Source organism: Alligator sinensis, unplaced genomic scaffold, assembly GCF_000455745.1.
Source record: "Alligator sinensis unplaced genomic scaffold, ASM45574v1 scaffold28_1, whole genome shotgun sequence".
Taxonomy (NCBI): Eukaryota; Metazoa; Chordata; order Crocodylia; family Alligatoridae; genus Alligator; species Alligator sinensis.
In genome coordinates, this window is record NW_005842133.1 from 975,882 (window position 1) to 994,804 (window position 18,923).

Here is an 18,923-nt window from a genome sequence, read left to right on the forward strand (position 1 = left end):
TCAATAATGACTCTGAGATCCCTTTCTGCCTCTGTGCTTTCAAGAAGGGAACTCCCCAGCCTGTATGTATGCTGTGGATTCCTTCTCCCAAGGTGCAGCACCCTGCATTTGTCTATGTTGAAACCTATCCTATTCTCGTCTGCCCACTTTTGTAGTCTGTCTAAATCTAGTTGCAGCCTCTCTCTCCCTTCAAGTGTGTCCACCTCACCCCACATCTTAGTGTCATCAGCAAACTTGGACAGTGTGCTTTCCACCCCCTCGTCCAAGTCGCTGATGAAGATGTTAAACAGTGCGGGCCCGAGGACTGAGCCCTGGGGTACCCCACTGCTCACATCTCACCAGGTTGAGTACAACCCATCCACCACTGCTCTCTGGGTGTGACCCATCAGCCAATTTTTTACCCATCCAACTGCAGGCATCAATGCCACAGTCACTTAATTTATTGATGAGGATGGGGTGAGAGACAGTGTCAAAGGCCTTCTTAAAGTCTAGAAAGATTATTCTACAGCGATGCCATCATCCGAGGATTTAGTTACTTGGTCGTAAAAGGCAATCAGGTTGGTCAGGCAGGACCTGCCTTTGGTGAACCCATGCTGATTGCCCCTGAGAAATGATTTCCCCTGTAGGCCCCCCACAGATATGCTCCTTGATGATCCTCTCCAAGAGCTTCCCAAGCACTGAGGAGTAGCTTACAGGCCTATAATTACTTGACAGGCCTATAATTACTTGACAGTTAAGCTAAATTCATTAGTTTACCAGTCACCAGAGCGTCTTTCCGGAAAGGCTAACTAAAATTTTAAAATTTAAAAAAAAAATCTTCCCTTTTTGATGGAAGGAAAGGCCTAAAACACAAATCCAAATTATTTCCCAGGTCACTATTAATACAAAATACTCCATTAAGCAATGATATCATAAGAAATGATAATTACAATTAGAAATAAGTACGTAAATCTGCAAAGGATTTATTAGAAAGGTTTATTAAATTTGCTTAACAAATGAACAAAACTAATGTACTTTGCATAATAAATGTTTAACCATCTTTGTTTTCAGTCAGAGGTTGCTGGCACAAATAATGTCATCCTAATGCCACCAAATCAAGGAACACAGCAGGTAGTAGATAATGACATTTGATTTGCATGGTTTAAATTTCAATATTTTACCATAAGTCTTAACTGTTTCATTTGACATGCTTCTGCTTCTAGGTTTTGATTGAAAGTTTTAGGGGATTGCAAAAAATATGTATTAAAAATCCAGTTTCCGTTAAATACCTTGTTCAGTTTTTGCGTAGCATTTTATGGGGGGCAGGGTAGACGCATCCTATGCTAATTGCATGCCAAATTGTCTTCCCATTCTAAATTGCTTAAGATGGACCAGTGAGTGGTAATGATGGCTGTTGTTTTTGGCTGAGGACAGACTTTCAAAAAGCCTGAGCCTGAATTGATTTGACCTTTGCAGGTTAGATCAACCTGGCTAGGCTGAGCCAGTTTCCAACTGTACAGACACTCCCTCTGGACTGATGAAATGAAGGCACATGCCTGCAGTGGGCTCAGACTAGAAGCTGGGGGGTGCTAGAGCAGCCTTCCCTCCCCTTCCACAGCACTGAGCTGAGCTGGGGCCAGGACCCAGAAGGACACTTGGATTAGGGAGGGGTTCCACCCCCTCACTGCTTCTGACCAGCTCAGCAGGGAGTTGATAACAGAGCTTTTAGCACCAAAAAGCCTCTCTTATTAGTTCAAGCTCTTCTTAAACAACTTTTTCCAAGGAAGGAATGGAGGGACATTACCAGCTAACCTGTTGATTAGCTCCAAAAAGCCCTACGTGGAAACTGTCCTGTCTGCTTTTGTCGTCTCTGCCTTACATAGATATCTCTCAGCAATAGCTAGCATACCACATGCTGCTACATGCTGGCTAAGGTCTGTGGGAGAGGGGAGGGGGGAATCCCTGCTTGAGCAGGGAGTGTTTGTGTGGGGACTCTGGTTCAAGTTAAACCAGGAAGAGGTCTGGGACAGACATTGCATAAACCGGTTTGACCCAAATCAGTTAAGTCTGACACTGCATTCAACCAGGTTTATCTCAAACTGGCTTCAGCCATTTTCAAACTGGTTTATGTGCACTGAACTTCTGTTAATAGTTTCATAGTTGTTAGGGGCTAGAAGGGACCTTACAGAACATTGGGTCCAGCCCCCTGCACTTCGGCAGGAAAGACTGTTGGGATCACACAACCCCAGCAAGATGGGCATCACAACACCTCTTGAATATCACTGGGAAGATGACTATGCCACCTTTGGGGGGAACATATTCCAAGCCTTGGGTGGCATAGAGTTGTGGAATAAAACTGTGGAATAAAGTTTTATTATAAAACTGTGGAATAAACTTCCTCCAGAGGTGGTGCAGTCACCTACCCTGGAGGTTTTCAAGAGGAGACTGGACAGTCACCTTGCTGGGGTCATCTAACCCCAGTTGTCTTCCTGCCTGGAGCAGGGAGGCTGGACCTGATGATCTTCAAGGTCCCTTCCAGCCCCTAACAATCTATGAAACTAAGCCTTTGGCACTTTTAAAAAAGTTTTTCCTTATGTCAAGCCTGAAGCAATCTTCAATCAGTTTGTGCCCATTATTTCTTGTCCTCCCCTGGGGGGTTTTGGTGAATAGATGCTCCCCCAAGCCCTGATGTATGCCCCTGATACACTTGTAGGCTGCCACCAGGTCCCCTCTGAGTCTTCCCTTTTCCAGGCTGAACCTCTCCTCATATGACCTGGCCTCTAATCATGTATGTGGCCCTCCTCTGGACTTTCTCTCAAGCTTCTCCATATCCTTTTTGAAGAGCAGAACCCCAAACTGGATGCAGTACAGGTTTCCCTTGCTTTATATGGGCTCTGTATGTCGAATTTGCTCTTACGTGATGACCCTTTTTATAGCAAAAATTTGTTGTATGTGAGGTAAATTCACTGTTATGTGATCAGTGTGGTAGAAGTCTGCAGTCAGCTGCTTTGTGTGGTGCATTGTGGGAGTGATTTGTGCAGTGCATTGTGGGAAGAGGTACCAAGGGCACCCACTGGGGGGATTAAATGTCTCTACACTAATGTTAGAAGCATGGGGAACAAGCAGGAGGAACTTGCACTCCTGCTTACAAACAGCAACTTTGACCTGGTTGAGTTAACTGAAATCTGGTGGGACCCTACTCATGATTGGGCGGTAGGCATTTGAAGGTTATAGGTTGCACAGATGGGATAGAGTGGTGAAAAAGTGTGTGGTGGGGAGTGTTGCTCTCTATGTTAAGGAGCAATATACATCTTCTATAATCAAGATGGGATCAGAGGAGGGCCAAACTAAGGTACTGTGGGTTAGGATACAAGGAGGACCAGGGAAAAAGGGACTTGGTAGTGGGGGTCTACTATAGACTGCCACACCAGGAGGATGAGCTAGACCTGGAATTCTCTGGGCAGCTCTCAGAGGCCGTATAGTCAAGAAATATAGTTGTCATGGATGACCTAAACAACCTGACATCTGCTGGGAGGATCAGTCAGCCAGAGCTAATCGCTCATGTAGGTTCTTATCCTGCATACAGGACCTCCACCTAATGCAGGAGGTATATCATCCCACTAGGGGGAATGCTTTGCTGGACTTGATGCTGGCTATGGGGGACAACCTGGTGGGGGATCTGCAGGTACAAGGTAACCTAGGGGATAGTGACCATCAAACGACTGAATTCACTATTCGGTGAAGGGTGGGAAAAGTAACCAGCAGGGCAGAAGTGCTAGACTTCAGAAAGGCTGACTTCAGGGTTCTTAGGAGATTAGTTAGTGGGGCATTAAAGCTCAAGTGCATTGATAAAATGGGGGTCCAGAAAGGGTGGTCATTCCTCAAGGAAGCAATCCTTTGGACACAGAAGGAGGCAATCTCGTTGCATAGAAAGGGGGCAAAGGGGCTAAGAAAACCTCCTGGCTAAGCAGGGAAATCCAGGAAAGCCTAAGGGCAAAAAAAGGGGCATATGGGCTGTGGAGACAGGGGGTAGCTACCAAGGAGGAGTTTACCTCCTTGGCTCGCAGTTGTAAGGAATTATTTAGGAAGGTCAAAGCAGCATTAGAATTTAGGCTGGCGACAAAAATTAAGGACAACAAAATGTCCTTCAGATATATAGGGAGCAAAAGGAAGCTGCAGGGCAGCACAGGACCCCTACAGGATAGACAAGGGCAGCTGGTGACAGATAGGAGGGATAAAGCAGAGCTCTTCCATGAGCTTTTTTGCCTCTGTATTCTTGAATTTGGATCTAGACAAGTCTCCCAAATGCATTACTGACAGAAGCAGGAGAAACACCAGCCCACCAACTGTCAGCGCCGACCTAGGAAACAGACACTTGGAGGAGCTGGATGTGTTTGAATCAGTGGGACCGGATGAGCTCCACCCAAGGGTGCTGAAATAATTATCCAGTGTCATAGCAGAGCCACTGGCACAACTGTTTGAGTACTCGTGATGCTCAGGTGAGGTCCCAGAGGACTGGAAAAGGGCCAGTGTGGTTCCTATTTTCATGAAGGGGAGGAAGGAAGATCCAAGTAACTATAGACCAGTTAGTCTCACCTCTATCTTTGGGAAAATCCTTGTAAAAATTATCAAGGATCACATTTGTGGGAGTCTAGCGGGTAATATAATGCTGAAGGGCAACCAGCACAGGATCAAAGCAGGTAGATCCTGCCTGACTAACCTTGTTTCTTTCTATGACCAGGTCACTAAAAGCTTAGATGCAGGTGTTGAGGTAGATGTCATCTACTTGGACTTTAAGAAGGCTTTCGACATAGTATCCCATCCTATTCTTATAAGCAAATTGGACAGCTGTGCCATAGGTGATTACACAATCACGTGGGTGGCAAATTGGCTTAAGAGTCATACCCAGAGAGTGGTGGTGGATGGGTTGGTATTGACCTGGAAAGATGTGGGCAATGGGGTCCCCCAAGGCTTGGTCCTTGGGCCAGTACTGTTCAGCATCTGCATCAGCGACCTAGATGAGAGCATGGAAAGCACTCTGTTCAAGTTTGCAGATGACACCAAACTATGCAGCAAAGCAAACACACTGATGGGAAGAAACTGAATCCAGGCCGATCTGGACAGGTTAGAGAAGTGGACAGAGAACAATAGGATGCAGTTCAAAAAGGACAAGTGCAAGGTGCTGCACCTAGAGGGAGGGAATCACCAGCACACCTATTGGCTAGGGGATGACCTTTTAAGCAGCACAGTGGCAGAAAGAGATCTCAGAGTCGTTGTCAACTCCAAGATGAATATGAGTAATTATTGTGATGAAGCAATTAGCAGAACTAACCGCACTTTGTCATGTGTTAGTAGGTGCATCACGAACAGGTCCAGGGAGGTGATGCTCCCCCTCTATGCGGCACTGGTCAGGCCGCAGCTAGAGTGCTGAGTCCAGTTCTGGGTGCCACAATACAGGAAGTATGTGGACAACCTTGAGCGGGTCCAGAGGAGGGCCACTCATATGTTTAGAGACCTGCAGGGAAGGCATTATGAGGAAAGGCTGAGGGACCTGGACCTTTTTAGCCTCCTCAAGAGAAGGTTGAGGTGGGATCTTGTGGCAGTATATAAATTCACCGGGCAGGAGGGTTTACCAGAGCACCCCTTGGAATAACTAGAAACAACAGCCACAAACTGATGGAGAGTAGATTTGGGCTGGACATGAGGAAGAACTTCTTCATGGTTAGGGTTGCCAGAATCTGGAATGGGCTTCCAAGGGAGGTGCTGCTCTCCCCTACCTTGAGAGTCTTCAAGAGGAGACTGGACAAGCACCTGGCTGGGGTCACATGATCCCAGCACTTTTTCCTGCCAGTGGCAGGGGGTCAGACTCTATGATCCTTTGAGGTCCCTTCTGACCTTTGCATCTTTGAATCTGTGATGCGCACCAAAATATAGTCTACTGTGTGGATCTGTGCCCCTTGTTCATTGTCTGCGACACATGTTTCTATAACTGATATCCCCATTATGGCTTCTAAGCATCCCACTGCCTTATCTCCTACCTCTCTCCCGGGTCCACCCATGAAGCCTTCACCACCTTCTCTTCACATCAACTAAACATTCACCACCACAAATGATCATAGACACGTGCTTATGTATACTGTCTGCTGTTGATAAGCACCAAAGTTGTTTTGTAAAAGTGATAGAAATGGGTCTGGGGGTCAGTAGAGTCGAGGTCTTGGAGCGTATCTCTATTTGTTACATTGTAAAGTGGGTTCCCTTTATGCAAATTTGAGTTATGTGCTGTTTTCCAGGCACGCATGTACAGCATAAAGTGAGAGAAACCTGTACTCCAGTTGTGGTCTCACCGAGGCCAGGTAGACTGGGAGGATGATATCCATTGTCCTGTTAGAGATGCCTCAGTGGATGCATGCCAGTGTTTGATTAGATTTGCCAGCTACGGCATCACATTGGTGGCTCGTGTTCATTTTGTTGTCAGTCATGACACCCAGGTCTCGTTCAGTTGTAGTGCTAGCAAGCGTAGTGCTGCCAAGTCTGCAAGTGTGTTGTGGATTATTTCTCCCCAGGTGGAAAACTTCACAATTCTCTGTGTTAAATGACATTCAATTGAGGTCTGTCCACTCATGAGCCTGTCCAGTTAGCCTGCATTGCTAGCCTGTCTTCGAGCATGACCATACTTTGGTGTCATTGAGTCTTCAAATAACTCTGCCATCAGTTGTGTGATGACATCAGCCAGTTCTTTTAGCAGTCTTGGGTATAGTTTGTCTGGTCCTCCTGACTTGTAGATATTTAGCCTTTGTAGGTGTTCCCTCACAAGATCTATGCCAATTGTGGGAGGGTGGTCACCACCACTATGATGATCCAGTATCATGTCAAGCAGGCTAACACCCTTGGACTGCTGGAATACTGACATGACGTATTCATTTAGGAGTTTGGTTTGTCCTGAGTGTTGCTTATCAGCCGTCCCATTTCATTCATTAGGGCCCCTATGCTTCCCTTGTTCTTTTTTTTCAACTTCCTACATATCTAATGAAGGACTTTTTGTTGTCCTTGATTCTAGTTGTCAGTTTGTGTTTGGTTAGTGCTTTAGCTGTCCTCATCTGCTCCCTACAAGTGTGGGCTGTTTCTGAATACTCTTCTTTTTGGCTGGTATTTCTGACTTTCACCCCTTGTAGGCTTTTCATTTTAATTTCAGGAGGTCCATAACTTTCCTGTTGAGCCAAGGGGGTCCCCCAGCTCTTTTGATGCCCTTCTTGTAAAAGGGGATGGCTTTTCTTTGGGCTTTTAGGATGGCTTCCTTGAGGAACAACCACACTTCTTGTACTCCCTTTCTCATCAAACCGTGGTCCCACAGGATCTTGCTAACCAATCTCCTGAGTTTGTGGATATCAGCTTTCTCCAAATAAGGAATTTCTACCCTACTGGCCAATTTTCTTGCCTTACGGTGGATGGAGAAAGCAATCATTTCATGGTCACTGTTGCTCAGTTTCCCTTTGATCCTCAGGTTGCTCACTAGGTTGTCCCCTTTGGCCAAAACCAAGTCTAGGAGCAGTTTGCCCCTGGTTGGCCCATAGACTTCTTGAGTTAGATAGAGCTCCTAAATGCAAATGAAGAAGGTTTGTGAGTGATCTGATCTAGCTGAGTGGTCATCACACGAGATGTCTGGGTAGTTGAAGTCACCCATGAGATGTTCCTCTTGGTTTGGAGGTCTGTTAAAGACTCCTATGGTCAAATCCCCTTTCCCACGTTCTCCCTGTATCTTGACCCAGAGGGTCTCAAGTTCTTTGTTTCCAATCTTTGCTTCTAGGGAGGTGTAATATTCCTTCACATAGAGAGCCTCTCCTCCTCCCTTCTTCTCAACACAGTCCCTCCTATACAGGGTGTATCCCCCTATGCTGGTTGTGCAGTCATAGGTGGAGTCCCACCAGACCTCTGTGATCCCTATAAGATCATATTGCTTGTTGGTTAGTAGGAGGGCCAGTTCCTCCTGCTTGTTTCCCATGCTTCTGGTGTTAGCATAGAGGCAACTACGCTTGCCAATGAAGGCCCTAGGCTTTATGGTGAGCTGAGGAATGACCTATCCTTTATCTGATGTTGGAGAAAGCTTCTTAATGTACCCTGGGATGCTGGTTTCAAGATCGCTATTTCTCGGGCTTGTGTTAGTAGTAGGATGGCCCATCCCCTGGTGATCTTGGTTTAAAGCCCTATCCAGGAGGTCCACCATTCTAGCTGAGAAGGTCCACCATTCTAGGCGAGAAAGCTGTTCTGTTATAAGTTTAAACCAGTTTCTGATCACTTAAATTGGTTTATGTGTAATGTCTGTCCCTAGCCTTTGAGGCATGTACCTGGCAGCAACATCCCACAATTACATCAATGACCTGTGTTCTAAACAAATGTACAGGGGCTGAGAGTTCAGAGCCTCTATGCTAAATGTAGAACTTATTCAGTAGTTAAAACACTTGCTTAATAACTTATGCAAGGGCCTAACACAGCATGACCTTCTAAAAAGGCAAACATTTTATGGCTCCATAAAGCATATCACACTCCTGAGCTCTTTCAGTTCTAGACTCAGTGTTAGCCTGAATTGAATGATCAGCTTCCAAAATGAAGAAAGTAAATGTGTAGAAACCAAGGAAAAAACCTGCTAAATTAAGTGGTCACAAGAGAGCATCATCAGATAAGATTGTCTGTGCATGGAAGCAAGAATCCAGCACTCCACAGTTCTAGCCGTAACTCTGACATTGTTGCTTTGTGACTTTGCATGGTTACTGCTTCTGTGGTGTTCCCAAGGGTGCAACAGTTTGGAAGAAAGGTCCCATTCGCTTCCTTCTGCTCCACATGGTCCAAACCCAGAAATGAAGTTGCTTTGAACAGCTGTCATCAAGCACATTGTAAGTAGACATCTCCTGAGCAATAGCAGGGGGTGCCCTCAAGATGGCTCTCTGGCCTCATTCCTGGGTTTGGTGCATGCAGAGAAGGTGGGTGGAGTATGTTTCTTCGCAGCGCTCTCAGGAGTAACACAAATACAGTACAGACATACCATCAGTATCCAGCTCCACCACCAATTATCAAATGGGCCACTGCCAATTTCTGTGATATTTATCCCAAGTCTCATAATATTTGCCATTTTTTTCTTGGAGCTCCAGTTTGAAAAAAGAAAATTTCTAGCAGTCTTTGGTGTTAGAAAAACTTGAAAATATGAAGCTTTAATATTTCAATACCAGAATTTATTCATTTTTTTAAAATGTCATGAAATTTTAATCCAACCTCCTGATGTTTAGGCCCAGACTCCCAGTTTTTGAACTCTTGCAATTGGCAGTTCTGAAAGTGGTAATTCTTATATACTTGCAACACACAGTTTGAATTTTCCAGGCCATTCCATCTCTCAGTTCCAGAAATACTGAGATGACTAAGTATTTGTAGATTGTTTTTGAAGGTCAAAAGCATTGCTACATATAAAAGTGTAGTGACTGTTTAGGGACTTCCCCAAAAAGAACAGGCACGATCAAGGAATCTTGAAGCCAATTACCACCAGAGGTTCTCTTTTTAATATTTTCCTTGCTCCTTCACTTCCTTTTCTCCTATGCTTCCAAATAACTAAATAAACAAACAAATCCACACAGCTACTGTTTTCACATTTGGTATTTTCCTTTTCTCTTTTCCTTCTTAAACATAAGCCTTAATGAGCTTTATCAGTACCATAACACATACAGGATGTGCAACATATGCTAGTTAGTCTTGCCAAAGCAACTATGAGTTTTTGAGACTGGCTTCTTCATGGTTGGATGTTTCCATCTAAGCTTTATGGCTAGGGACAGACATTAAAAAAGCTGGAGCCTGTCTTTGCAGGTTAGTCTAACCTGCCTAAGTTGAACCAATTTGCAAGTGCTCAGACATTCTCTCTGGACTGAGGAAATGCAGGCATGTGCCGGCAGTCACTCAGGCCAGGAGCTGGAGGGCACTAGAGCATACCCTTGGCTGCAGGGCAGATGTACTGGGGAGGCATGGCCTGCCCCAGCAGTAGTCTGGACTGAACTGGCCAGGGAGTGGGTTAAATTTCCCCCTCCCTGTCCTACTGGCATGAACCCAGGCCAGGCTCCACTAGGCACTCCCCCATTGCTGCCACAGCAGCTCCCCCATTGCTGCCACAGCAGTGGGGGCATGGCCAGACACTGGCCGGCAGGGCCCCTCAGGCTGAGAGGGCAGGGAGGAGGGTTATTCCCCACTCTGCCCCTGGGGGACCACAGCTGGGATCTGTCCACCTTGACCGGTGCCACCGATCAGTCTGTGCATAGGGCAAGTGGTGGAATAAGCTCCCTTCTGCCCCCTTTGCCAGATGCCAGAGGGAGGGGGCAATAACCCCACTTCCTGTCCTGTCAGCTAAAGGGTCGTGCCAGCCGGCATCTGGCTGGGCCCCCACCACGTTGCTGGAGCAGGAAGGGGGCAGGGCCCTGATGGGGGCTGCAGCCCCCTGTCTGGTGTCCAGGGAGCATGAGGTTCTTCCCCGTGGGGGCCACGAGTAGGGGTCAGAGTGGCTGTGGACTGTGTGGTGCGAACGACAGCACTGGGGCTTGGAGGGGGCCATGATTCCCCCCAGTGCCACTACCACCGCACACCCCACATAGTCCTTGGCAGCTTTCCCCACCCTGCAGTGTGCCCCCCACTCCCCCACCAGGAAGAGGCTTACACTCTGGGGCACTATGATAGGCCCCCATCACAGTCACTCCCCCCTCACTGCTCCAGTGTCACAGTGGGACACAGACAAAGCCCAGCCAGCAGGACCCCTTAGCCAAGGGGGCAGGGAGGGGAGTTATTCTTCCCTCCCTCTGGCATCCAGTGGAGGGGGCAGGAGTGGGCTGCGATTCTCTGGGGCCAGAGGGGGGAATAATCCCCCTCCCTGACCCCCCCCCCCCACCTAAAGGGTCCTGACTGCCGGGCTGTGGGGCAGTGCTATGGGGAGGGGAAAGCTGCCACAGACTGTATGGGGTGCACGATGGTGGGGGGACTGGGGGGGGATGGCCCCCTTCCAACCCTGGTGCCACCATTCACACTGCACAGTCCATGGTAGCTCAGACCCCTGCTCGTGGCCACCGCTGGGAAGAGGCTCACGCTCCCTGGACACCAGGATAGGGGGCTGCAGCCCCTTTCAGGCCCCTGCCCCCTTGTGGCTCCAGCAGCCAGGTGGGGCCTGGTGCCATCAGGGCCCCTTACCCATGGGAGCAGGGAGCGGGATTATTCCCCCCCTCCCTCTGGTGTCCAGTAGAGGGGCCAGGAGGGGGCTTATTCGGCCAATTGCCCCACACACAGAGTGATCAGCACCGGTGGTAAGGATGGGCAGACCCTGATTCCAGTCCCCCAGGGCAGTAACCCCCCTCCCTGCCCCCTCTGTTTCAGGGGACCTGCTGGCTGGCATCTGGCCATGCGCCCACCACTGTGGCAGTGAGGGGGGAGCACCCAGCGGACCACAGCTCGGTTCCGTGTGGGTGGGAAAGGGAGGGGGGAATTAAACCCTTCCCTGGGCAGTTCAGTCCAGGCTACTGCTGGGGCCTGATTATACCCCCACTGCTGGAGCAACCAGTGAGAAATACAGGTTGGTGCTTGTGGGATAGGGGAGGGAGGAGGAGATAAACTTCTCTGGTCCCTTTTGGGGCCTGTCTGCTCCCTTCTCTGGGAGGGGATAAACTCATCTGCTCCCTTTTGGCTCCCTTTTTGGCTGGGGAGCAGGGGATGGGGCCAGCCCTGCTCCACTGGAGCAGAGAGCACAGCCCAGAAAGCATGCCAGGATGCTGGGGGACTCTGGTTTAACTTAAACCAGGAAAAGGTCTGGGACAGAAGTTGCATAAACCGATTTGAGCTCAGTCAGTTAAATTTGATACTACGTTCGAACAGGTTTGTCTCAACTGGTTTTGGACATTTTGAAACTGGTTTATGTGCCCTGAACTTATGTTCTGTTACAGGTTTAAACCAGTTTAAACCACTTAAGCTGGTTTATGTGTAATGTTCATCCCTATCCAAAGTGCAACTCTAACTGGATGTTCAATGCTCTAATATTTTGTATTCTTACTTTACTGCAAGTCAGTCTTCTGTCCAAGCAGTTAATGCTCAGTGTTGAGTCCACATCTAGCTATTGGAAAGCTTTTGCTGTTGTTATATATTGCCATTGTGCGTTTTTGCATAGTGTGTACTGCCTGTGCACCTTGATGGGCAGATCTTCAGCCTTCAGTTTCCATATTCATGGGTGAAGTGGCAAGCAAATTTGCACTAATAAAGTATGGTACAAATACCTGTGTGCATGCATACCCTTCAAACAGTCTTACAACAGGTGCTCTTTTCTCCACTTAAAGTGAAAAGCTGCTCTTGCGTCTATCACTATGCTGTTCCCTCTCCACCCTTTTCCAAATGTAGAGGCTATTTTTTCAAATTAATTTCATTATGTTTCTTCTCATCTGTGTCCATAAGTGTATTTTCTATTAGAAAATATAATTGGCCATTGCAGCTTCTGCCTGCAGCCAGGCTTGCTGTGGCTGCTGTCAGTATGAGGATCCAAGAAGCCCAGCAGCTTTCAGCTTCAAATCCGAAACAGACTCCTCTTACTAACCTTCCTAGCTATTCTGCATATCACTTTGGAGGGGATTATATTGCTGGCAGTTGTAACAACTTCAGGGATATCATCTTGCACACCAAAATCTGCATTTGTTTACAGAAATGTATCAAGTCAATGCTTTAGTTTCCTTGAAAACTGCAATCTAAGTCACTAAGGCCTACTTCTGCTCCTGCTGGAGTGGGGGAGAGGGTGTGGGAGGATATAGCCTTTTAACTTTCCAGCTATATTTTATTACCCTTACGTCCTTAAGGGAACCAAGCTAGGTACTCAAAAAGCACTTTATCCAACTGTCATCAAAGGAGTAAAGTGAGGTAAAAACCTGCTGTAAGCCTAATGGAGACACAAGGAAAGCTTTGGATTTTCCATCTGCTGCACAATAACAAAGTAGCACAGATCATGTGAAAAGGTGAAAAAAAACACCAAAAGCCTACAAGGCATGTGAAAGCAGCTCTTACCCATAATACCTGCATCCCAAAGTGCAGTTAAGCACCTGCTTTTTGCATTCATTCAGATCAAGGTTGAAACGTACTGGTGGGTGGCCATGGAGCAGCTTGCATTAACACTGTGCTGCACCTGTTCTGGAGAGAAGTAGTGCAGAGCAGAAAGGTCATAAACATGAACAGTGCAAGGCGAACAGCAGTTATATTCTAACTGCTCCTAGTCTTTCTGAAAGAATTAAAAAGAAGGATATGATACTGAGGTTGACATAATTCAACCTGAGTAGCTTTGGGACAGAGTCTGAATTGACCTGAACTCAGTGTAAAAAATGTTCATTTCACTATAGGAAGGGCTGGGGGGATAAGCTTTTTGCACCTCATCATTTTTTTTCTCACAGCTCCCAATGCCTCTAATAGCAGCCTTGATATCGACAGTGTCTGAACTTTTCAAGGCTTGAATTAGAAGCCTTGAATTCGAGAGCTCCTAGTCAATTTTATTAATAATGGAGGTAACCAGAGTACAGTTAAGTCAATAGCAGGCAGTGAGGCGGAAGAGTTGGTTGCACTTAAGCAATTTATCCAGTTTATCCAATATGCAAAAACCAAGGTTTGTTGCTATAGGCTACAAATTGTCACTAGGACTGGTTTATGTGCTTAAATGAATTAACCGGGCATGTATCTCATACGCATGGAACTGGAGTACACAGCATGGACTTGGTATATCTAAATTCACAGATATTTCAGTTGGTTGGTATTTACTACTCAAGAGGAAAAGCAGTTTGAGATTATAGGAACATAAATAGAAGACTGATCAGAATTTTAAAATTGCTCTTGCTTTTTTGTTACCCTAATCCTCTAAAGTTTGTCCTAGTAGTGTTCATTACAATATGGAAACCCTCTATGATAACTCTGCCTCTACAGGAAGACTAAACTCTGCATGAAGGTGTGATTGAATACCTTTTTTACCCATGAAAACATCCCTCTAGATTATGTGGAAGGTACACTGAGAAAAATCTTGTGCTATTGTCATTGCCACTGCTATAATATCTAGGGTTCCTAGAAAATGATCAGGACTCTTTCTGGTCAGGTACTGGTCCATACATAACAAAAAGGCAGTCTTCATCCCAAAAAGCTCCTATTGTTTTTACTAGCGTTGGAAGAGAACTCTTTACCTGAGAGCTCCATCAAAGCAGCAACTCTTGTATTCACTAGGGACAAGATGCACAAAGGTATTTAGGTACTAAAACTTACTGAGATTTTCATAGATGGCTAGGTACCCAAGCACCTCTGTGAATCACTTAATTTAAAATTCTGCCTTACAAAGCTAGAGATGAAGGCATGTTAAACTGTTATATGAAACCTCCACTTAACCTGTAACAGCAGATAACTAGGTGCACATTTCAAATGAAATCTTTTTTTTCTTCTGCTGACCACTTCATAATTCTAAATAGCGCTATTTGCCTCATTAAGCAATCATGATTTTTCATCTTCCAGCTAGGGTGACCACTCATCCTTAATTGGGTGAGACAGTCCCAGAATTGAAACCTCAAGTCCCAGTCCCAGGATGCATTACTCCAGGACAGCATTTATCCCAGATTTGCAGCATGGTGCATGGATCTGTGGGAAATGGTGGGTTTCCCCTTGCAAGCTAGCAGCATTCAAGCCTGCAAGGCTTCTGGATGCAGGATTCAGGGGGTGCTCACACACATGCATGTGGCCAGGAATACAGCTGGGCAGCATAAGAGCAGCTCCCTTCAGGTAAGTCTATGCAGAGGAGGAAGAAAGGGGGACAGATTGAAGCCCCCACAGTGAGGGAGGGACTGGGGCAGGGGCTGGGGGTGGGCCAGGGTGTGGAGCAGGACAGAGCCATGGCTGGCTCATTGAGGAGGCGCGAGCCATAACAGGGTGGCTCTACACCACAGCACACACCCTTTCAGGGGAGGCATGGGGGGCACATGCTCCCCCAGATTTGTGTGCAAGGCAGGGGTGAATGCATACTGCTTGTTGCAGGCTCAGGGCTCTCTGCCCTGCTGCCCTTTCCCTGGGACCAACGTGCCTTCTGCCCACCTGGCAACAGCAGGGGACCGGCATGCAGTTGTGCCCCGTGCTGCTGCCAGGTGGCAGGGGGACCACGGCTGGTGCAGGGATCCTGGGGGAAGGGGAGCAGGGTGGGGAGCCCGCATCTCTCCCTGCCCTGCTCACCTCTACTCTGACAGTGGAGGCGAGGGGCAGGGGGTAGGGGAAGGCAGGCATGTGTCCCACCTTTACATTTTAAAAAGGTGGTCACTCTATTTCCAGAATGTCTGAGGGCAAAAAAAATCATGCCATCAAACTATAAAGGCACCATCTGCAGGCATGTGGCTGCATTTCTGAAATCAATAGTGAATGTCTGTTCACTTGCTTATCATTTTAGTCTACACCGTTTAGACTGAATCGATCTAGTTCCAGACTTTTTGACTGTTTGTACTTAGCTTTAATGCGTAACCTCTAAATTGCTCCACCACGGGCACTAACAATTGGCGGGTGTCAAATGAAGCTGGTTGTTGCCAAAGGCATTTGTTAAAAGCACGATTTAGCTCCACATTCAATCTTTGTGCAACCTCCACTCATTTTGCCCTCAAGCCAGGCCAGCTACCAGCTTCCTGATTTTCCCTCTCTCTCATTCTTTGGTTGCATCTTTAGTCAGCATTTTTGCACTGTTAGTTAGGGACCTGACTTTAAAAAATTGTGTGCTTACAAAAAGCTATCACAACCACCAGCAGTTATGCAAATATAATATGCAACAATAAAGTCCCATTTTAACCACAGGCTAGAGACACTAATGAAACAAGTACTGAAAAGTAACATTTAATTAAGGGGCCTTTGCAAAACAAAGTGTCTTGGGCTGCAGGGACAGGATAAACAATTGTCTGATCTGCAATAAGCTCTGCTGAAAAATCTATGTAATTGGCACAATCATGTTACTATTATTACAAGGATTTCTCAATAATCAACTTGGAAGATATTTCCTGGTCCCTTTGCTAGGGTGCAATGGAGCATTTTGTGCTGTGGATTAGCATTTGCTTCTAACAGCTCTCGGGGTATTAGCCTGGGGTTTCAGGCACACACCAGTCTCCCGCATCGTTTACTTGGGTGCACTGCGAATTGCAGCCAGCTACTTTCACTCCTGGTTTAAGAAGCAGATTTAATTTGGAAGTAAAACAAAGACAACGAGGAACCTCTACTGTTTTGAGCATCGGATGAACACAGTCTTCATCGCTCTTGTCTGCAGTCAGTTCAGGGCATTGAAAGAAGCAGGGTATTGTCTGTAAAGTATTATTGTTAAACCTTTTTTTTTCCCCAGACTATCACATACACACTTTTTTCACTGCTAAATCACACATGTGCAAATCATTTGGCTGGAAAGATGCGTGGCCTGCTGTCTTTAACAGTTAACATGTGTTCATCCTCCCTATTTGGTCAGCTTGGCAGTTGTTTCTGAAATCTGATTCCCGACGCCATGGGGATGACCTTTGGTCCGCTTCCCAGCATTCACCTGCAGTCAGATTGCTCACTATAAGCTCCTTACGGAGAAGTGGTTGACTTGGAGTGAATGGACTGATGACTGTAACAGGCAAACTTCTAACCCAATATAAGAAATAATTTGTAGTTCATTTTAGGAGACAGCAGTGGACAGTGCAGAGAATCTAAAAGGTAAGACCCTGTTTATTGATTGAGGCTTAGAAAGATTTGTTCCAACTTTCTTTTCCCCCTTCCAATAAATGCAGAGGGTTATTGGGAATGGAAACGTAGTGTAACCCTGCAAAGATTACTTTCTAGTACTGTCAGAACTATGGTATGTGCCAATAAATGCTATAAAAGGATGTGTGTGTTTTTAGTCGAGGAGCGTACCATAGAGAAAGACTTAAAAAGTAACTTTTTTCAATTTAAAAAGGACAAACAGTATCCTTTGTGCTTTTGAAATATGAATTTTAATTTTTAAGACAATCTTTTTAGTGATGCCTAATCAACAGCCTGATGATCTGGTGGGAAGAGCAGCTTCCTTGGAGTTCTGTAACATGGGATTGTGGCAGTGGATAATGCTGTTGCTAAGGCTTTAAACCAGAAAGGGAGGCAGAGTGAGAGTTTAGGATTCAGTTCACAACACTGTTCCCTATGTTGTGTTAAAGTTGGGATTTTAATTTAATAAAGTTTGCCCCTTGCATAGTGATGCATTTTCTTGGATCAGTTGCATCTTCCAGGGTCTAGGATCATTTGATATTATTCACAGAAGGTCTTTGTAAATCATTTGTCCCTTTAGTTACTGCTCAAACAGTCTGCCCCACAAGAAAGCAGCAACTAGGGAAGATGAAAGCTGATCTTTGTATATTTGTCTTGTGCAAGGAAAAATACAAACCCCATTATATTTCCTATTTCAGAAGATTTTTTTTTTTTCTTTAAACCCAATATAGGCTTAAAGAAAAATACAATATTCAGGTTATTTGCTGTATGTGTCCTACAACATGAAAATGTCAAAATCACTCGTGTTTTAAGTTAATGCAAATCTGATTTTTAAAATCATCAACTAGTTACAGAATTTTCTTCTGATTTCTAAGAGAAAAATATGCAGTAGTTGTGGGGGGGGGGAGTTCTGTAATGGACTCTCAACTCAGCAACATTTTTCTGATTTGTTTTAAAACAACTGTGTTGAAAATGTGTCTCTTCATTGGTCACTGCTTTAGAAAAGTAAAGAAAATACCATGTTTTACTGATAATTTATATATCTTTCTGTACTACTGTGTGTTGAATCACTCCAGAGGTTGCAAGAGTTCAAACATGAGCAATAATCTTTCATTTCATATGCATGCTTTCTTTTGATGTTGACTCTAGCAGTAACAAACTCTACTGATACATGTTTCAGCTATAAGAAAAACAGCTGTGATAGAGCCAGACCCTGTCATTTTTCAACTTAAATATATCACCAAGTGCAAAGTAGAATCTTTCCACTCATTTTTAAGGTCCTCAGTAGAAAAACTGAGATTGGGTTATTTGCATATCTTTGTCAGGTTGTTCAGGATTAAAGAACAAAGAAACTGTATCTTGTTTCTCTGTTGGTTGGCATGAACTTGCACAGTATTTTTCCTTTACAAAATAGTGTAAATGAACTAAAAAAAATTATGATAAATTTTAAAACCCGTATCTTTAAACCAAAAAGCGAAAAACTTATTTGCTTACCAAGATCTGTGCCTAGGTTTTTTAAGGTACTGCAATCTGTTTCTCTTGAAAATGTAATTACCTGGCTACACATGTGCTCATGATTTACTAGGTGGGAGGTACTTTCTGCTTCTTTATACACATGATGTCCCAAACTCCTACCAATTTGGCAATGGGCAGTGGGAAGGGAAAAGAATGAAATCGAAGTCAAACTGATCACTGATCTTGATTTACTGTAAACACATGCGCCCTACATTTGCTACAACAGATCCATTTTGGGTTATAGGCAAAAGGTAGGAAAGGGTGGTACCTTAGATATTACCTGGTTCAGAGAGACATGAACTTTCATGGATAGCAGCCTACTTTGTCAGATGCTACAAATGGACTTGCAGAAATGGAAGGTTTTAAATAGAAAGGAAAGAGAGACTGTAGAGAGGGGCAGAAAGTGGGTTGCCTGGAACAATAGTGATTAACAAAGTGGTTAACAGTTGTTGAGGTAACAGAACCCATAGGCTGTGTACAGAAGTTTAGGCAGCCTGTCGGGGAGGCGCTCTAACTATAGTGCTTTACACCAAGCACCATGAGTTAGAGCACCATTGAACCCAAAAGGCATTTTTGCCTGTTGCATGTGGGGTGGGGGGATTCGAGCCTGCCTGTACTGGCCCAGGCATCCCACCCCCTGCCCCCCAACCCCCTGCCAGTTTGCAACTGTG

At 45.6% G+C, this 18,923-nt stretch overlaps 1 protein-coding gene across 28 annotated transcripts in view; it reads left to right on the forward strand.

Annotated features, from left to right (window-relative positions):
* The window catches only part of TACC2 (transforming acidic coiled-coil containing protein 2), a 231,758-nt gene that overhangs the window by 28,463 nt on the left and 184,372 nt on the right, over positions 1-18,923 (forward strand). For 24 of the 28 annotated variants that reach the window (XR_003094403.1, XR_003094406.1, XR_003094404.1 and 21 more), the window contains one exon: positions 1,051-1,110. The exons of the other annotated variants lie outside the window; for them this stretch is intronic. Coding sequence is in view for 19 of the 24 variants with exons in the window: in XM_025205913.1 (XP_025061698.1) it covers positions 1,051-1,110 (60 nt within the window). In the remaining 5 variants the exon portion in view is untranslated. The remainder of the gene's footprint in view (positions 1-1,050; positions 1,111-18,923) is intronic. 28 annotated transcript variants of the gene reach the window in all.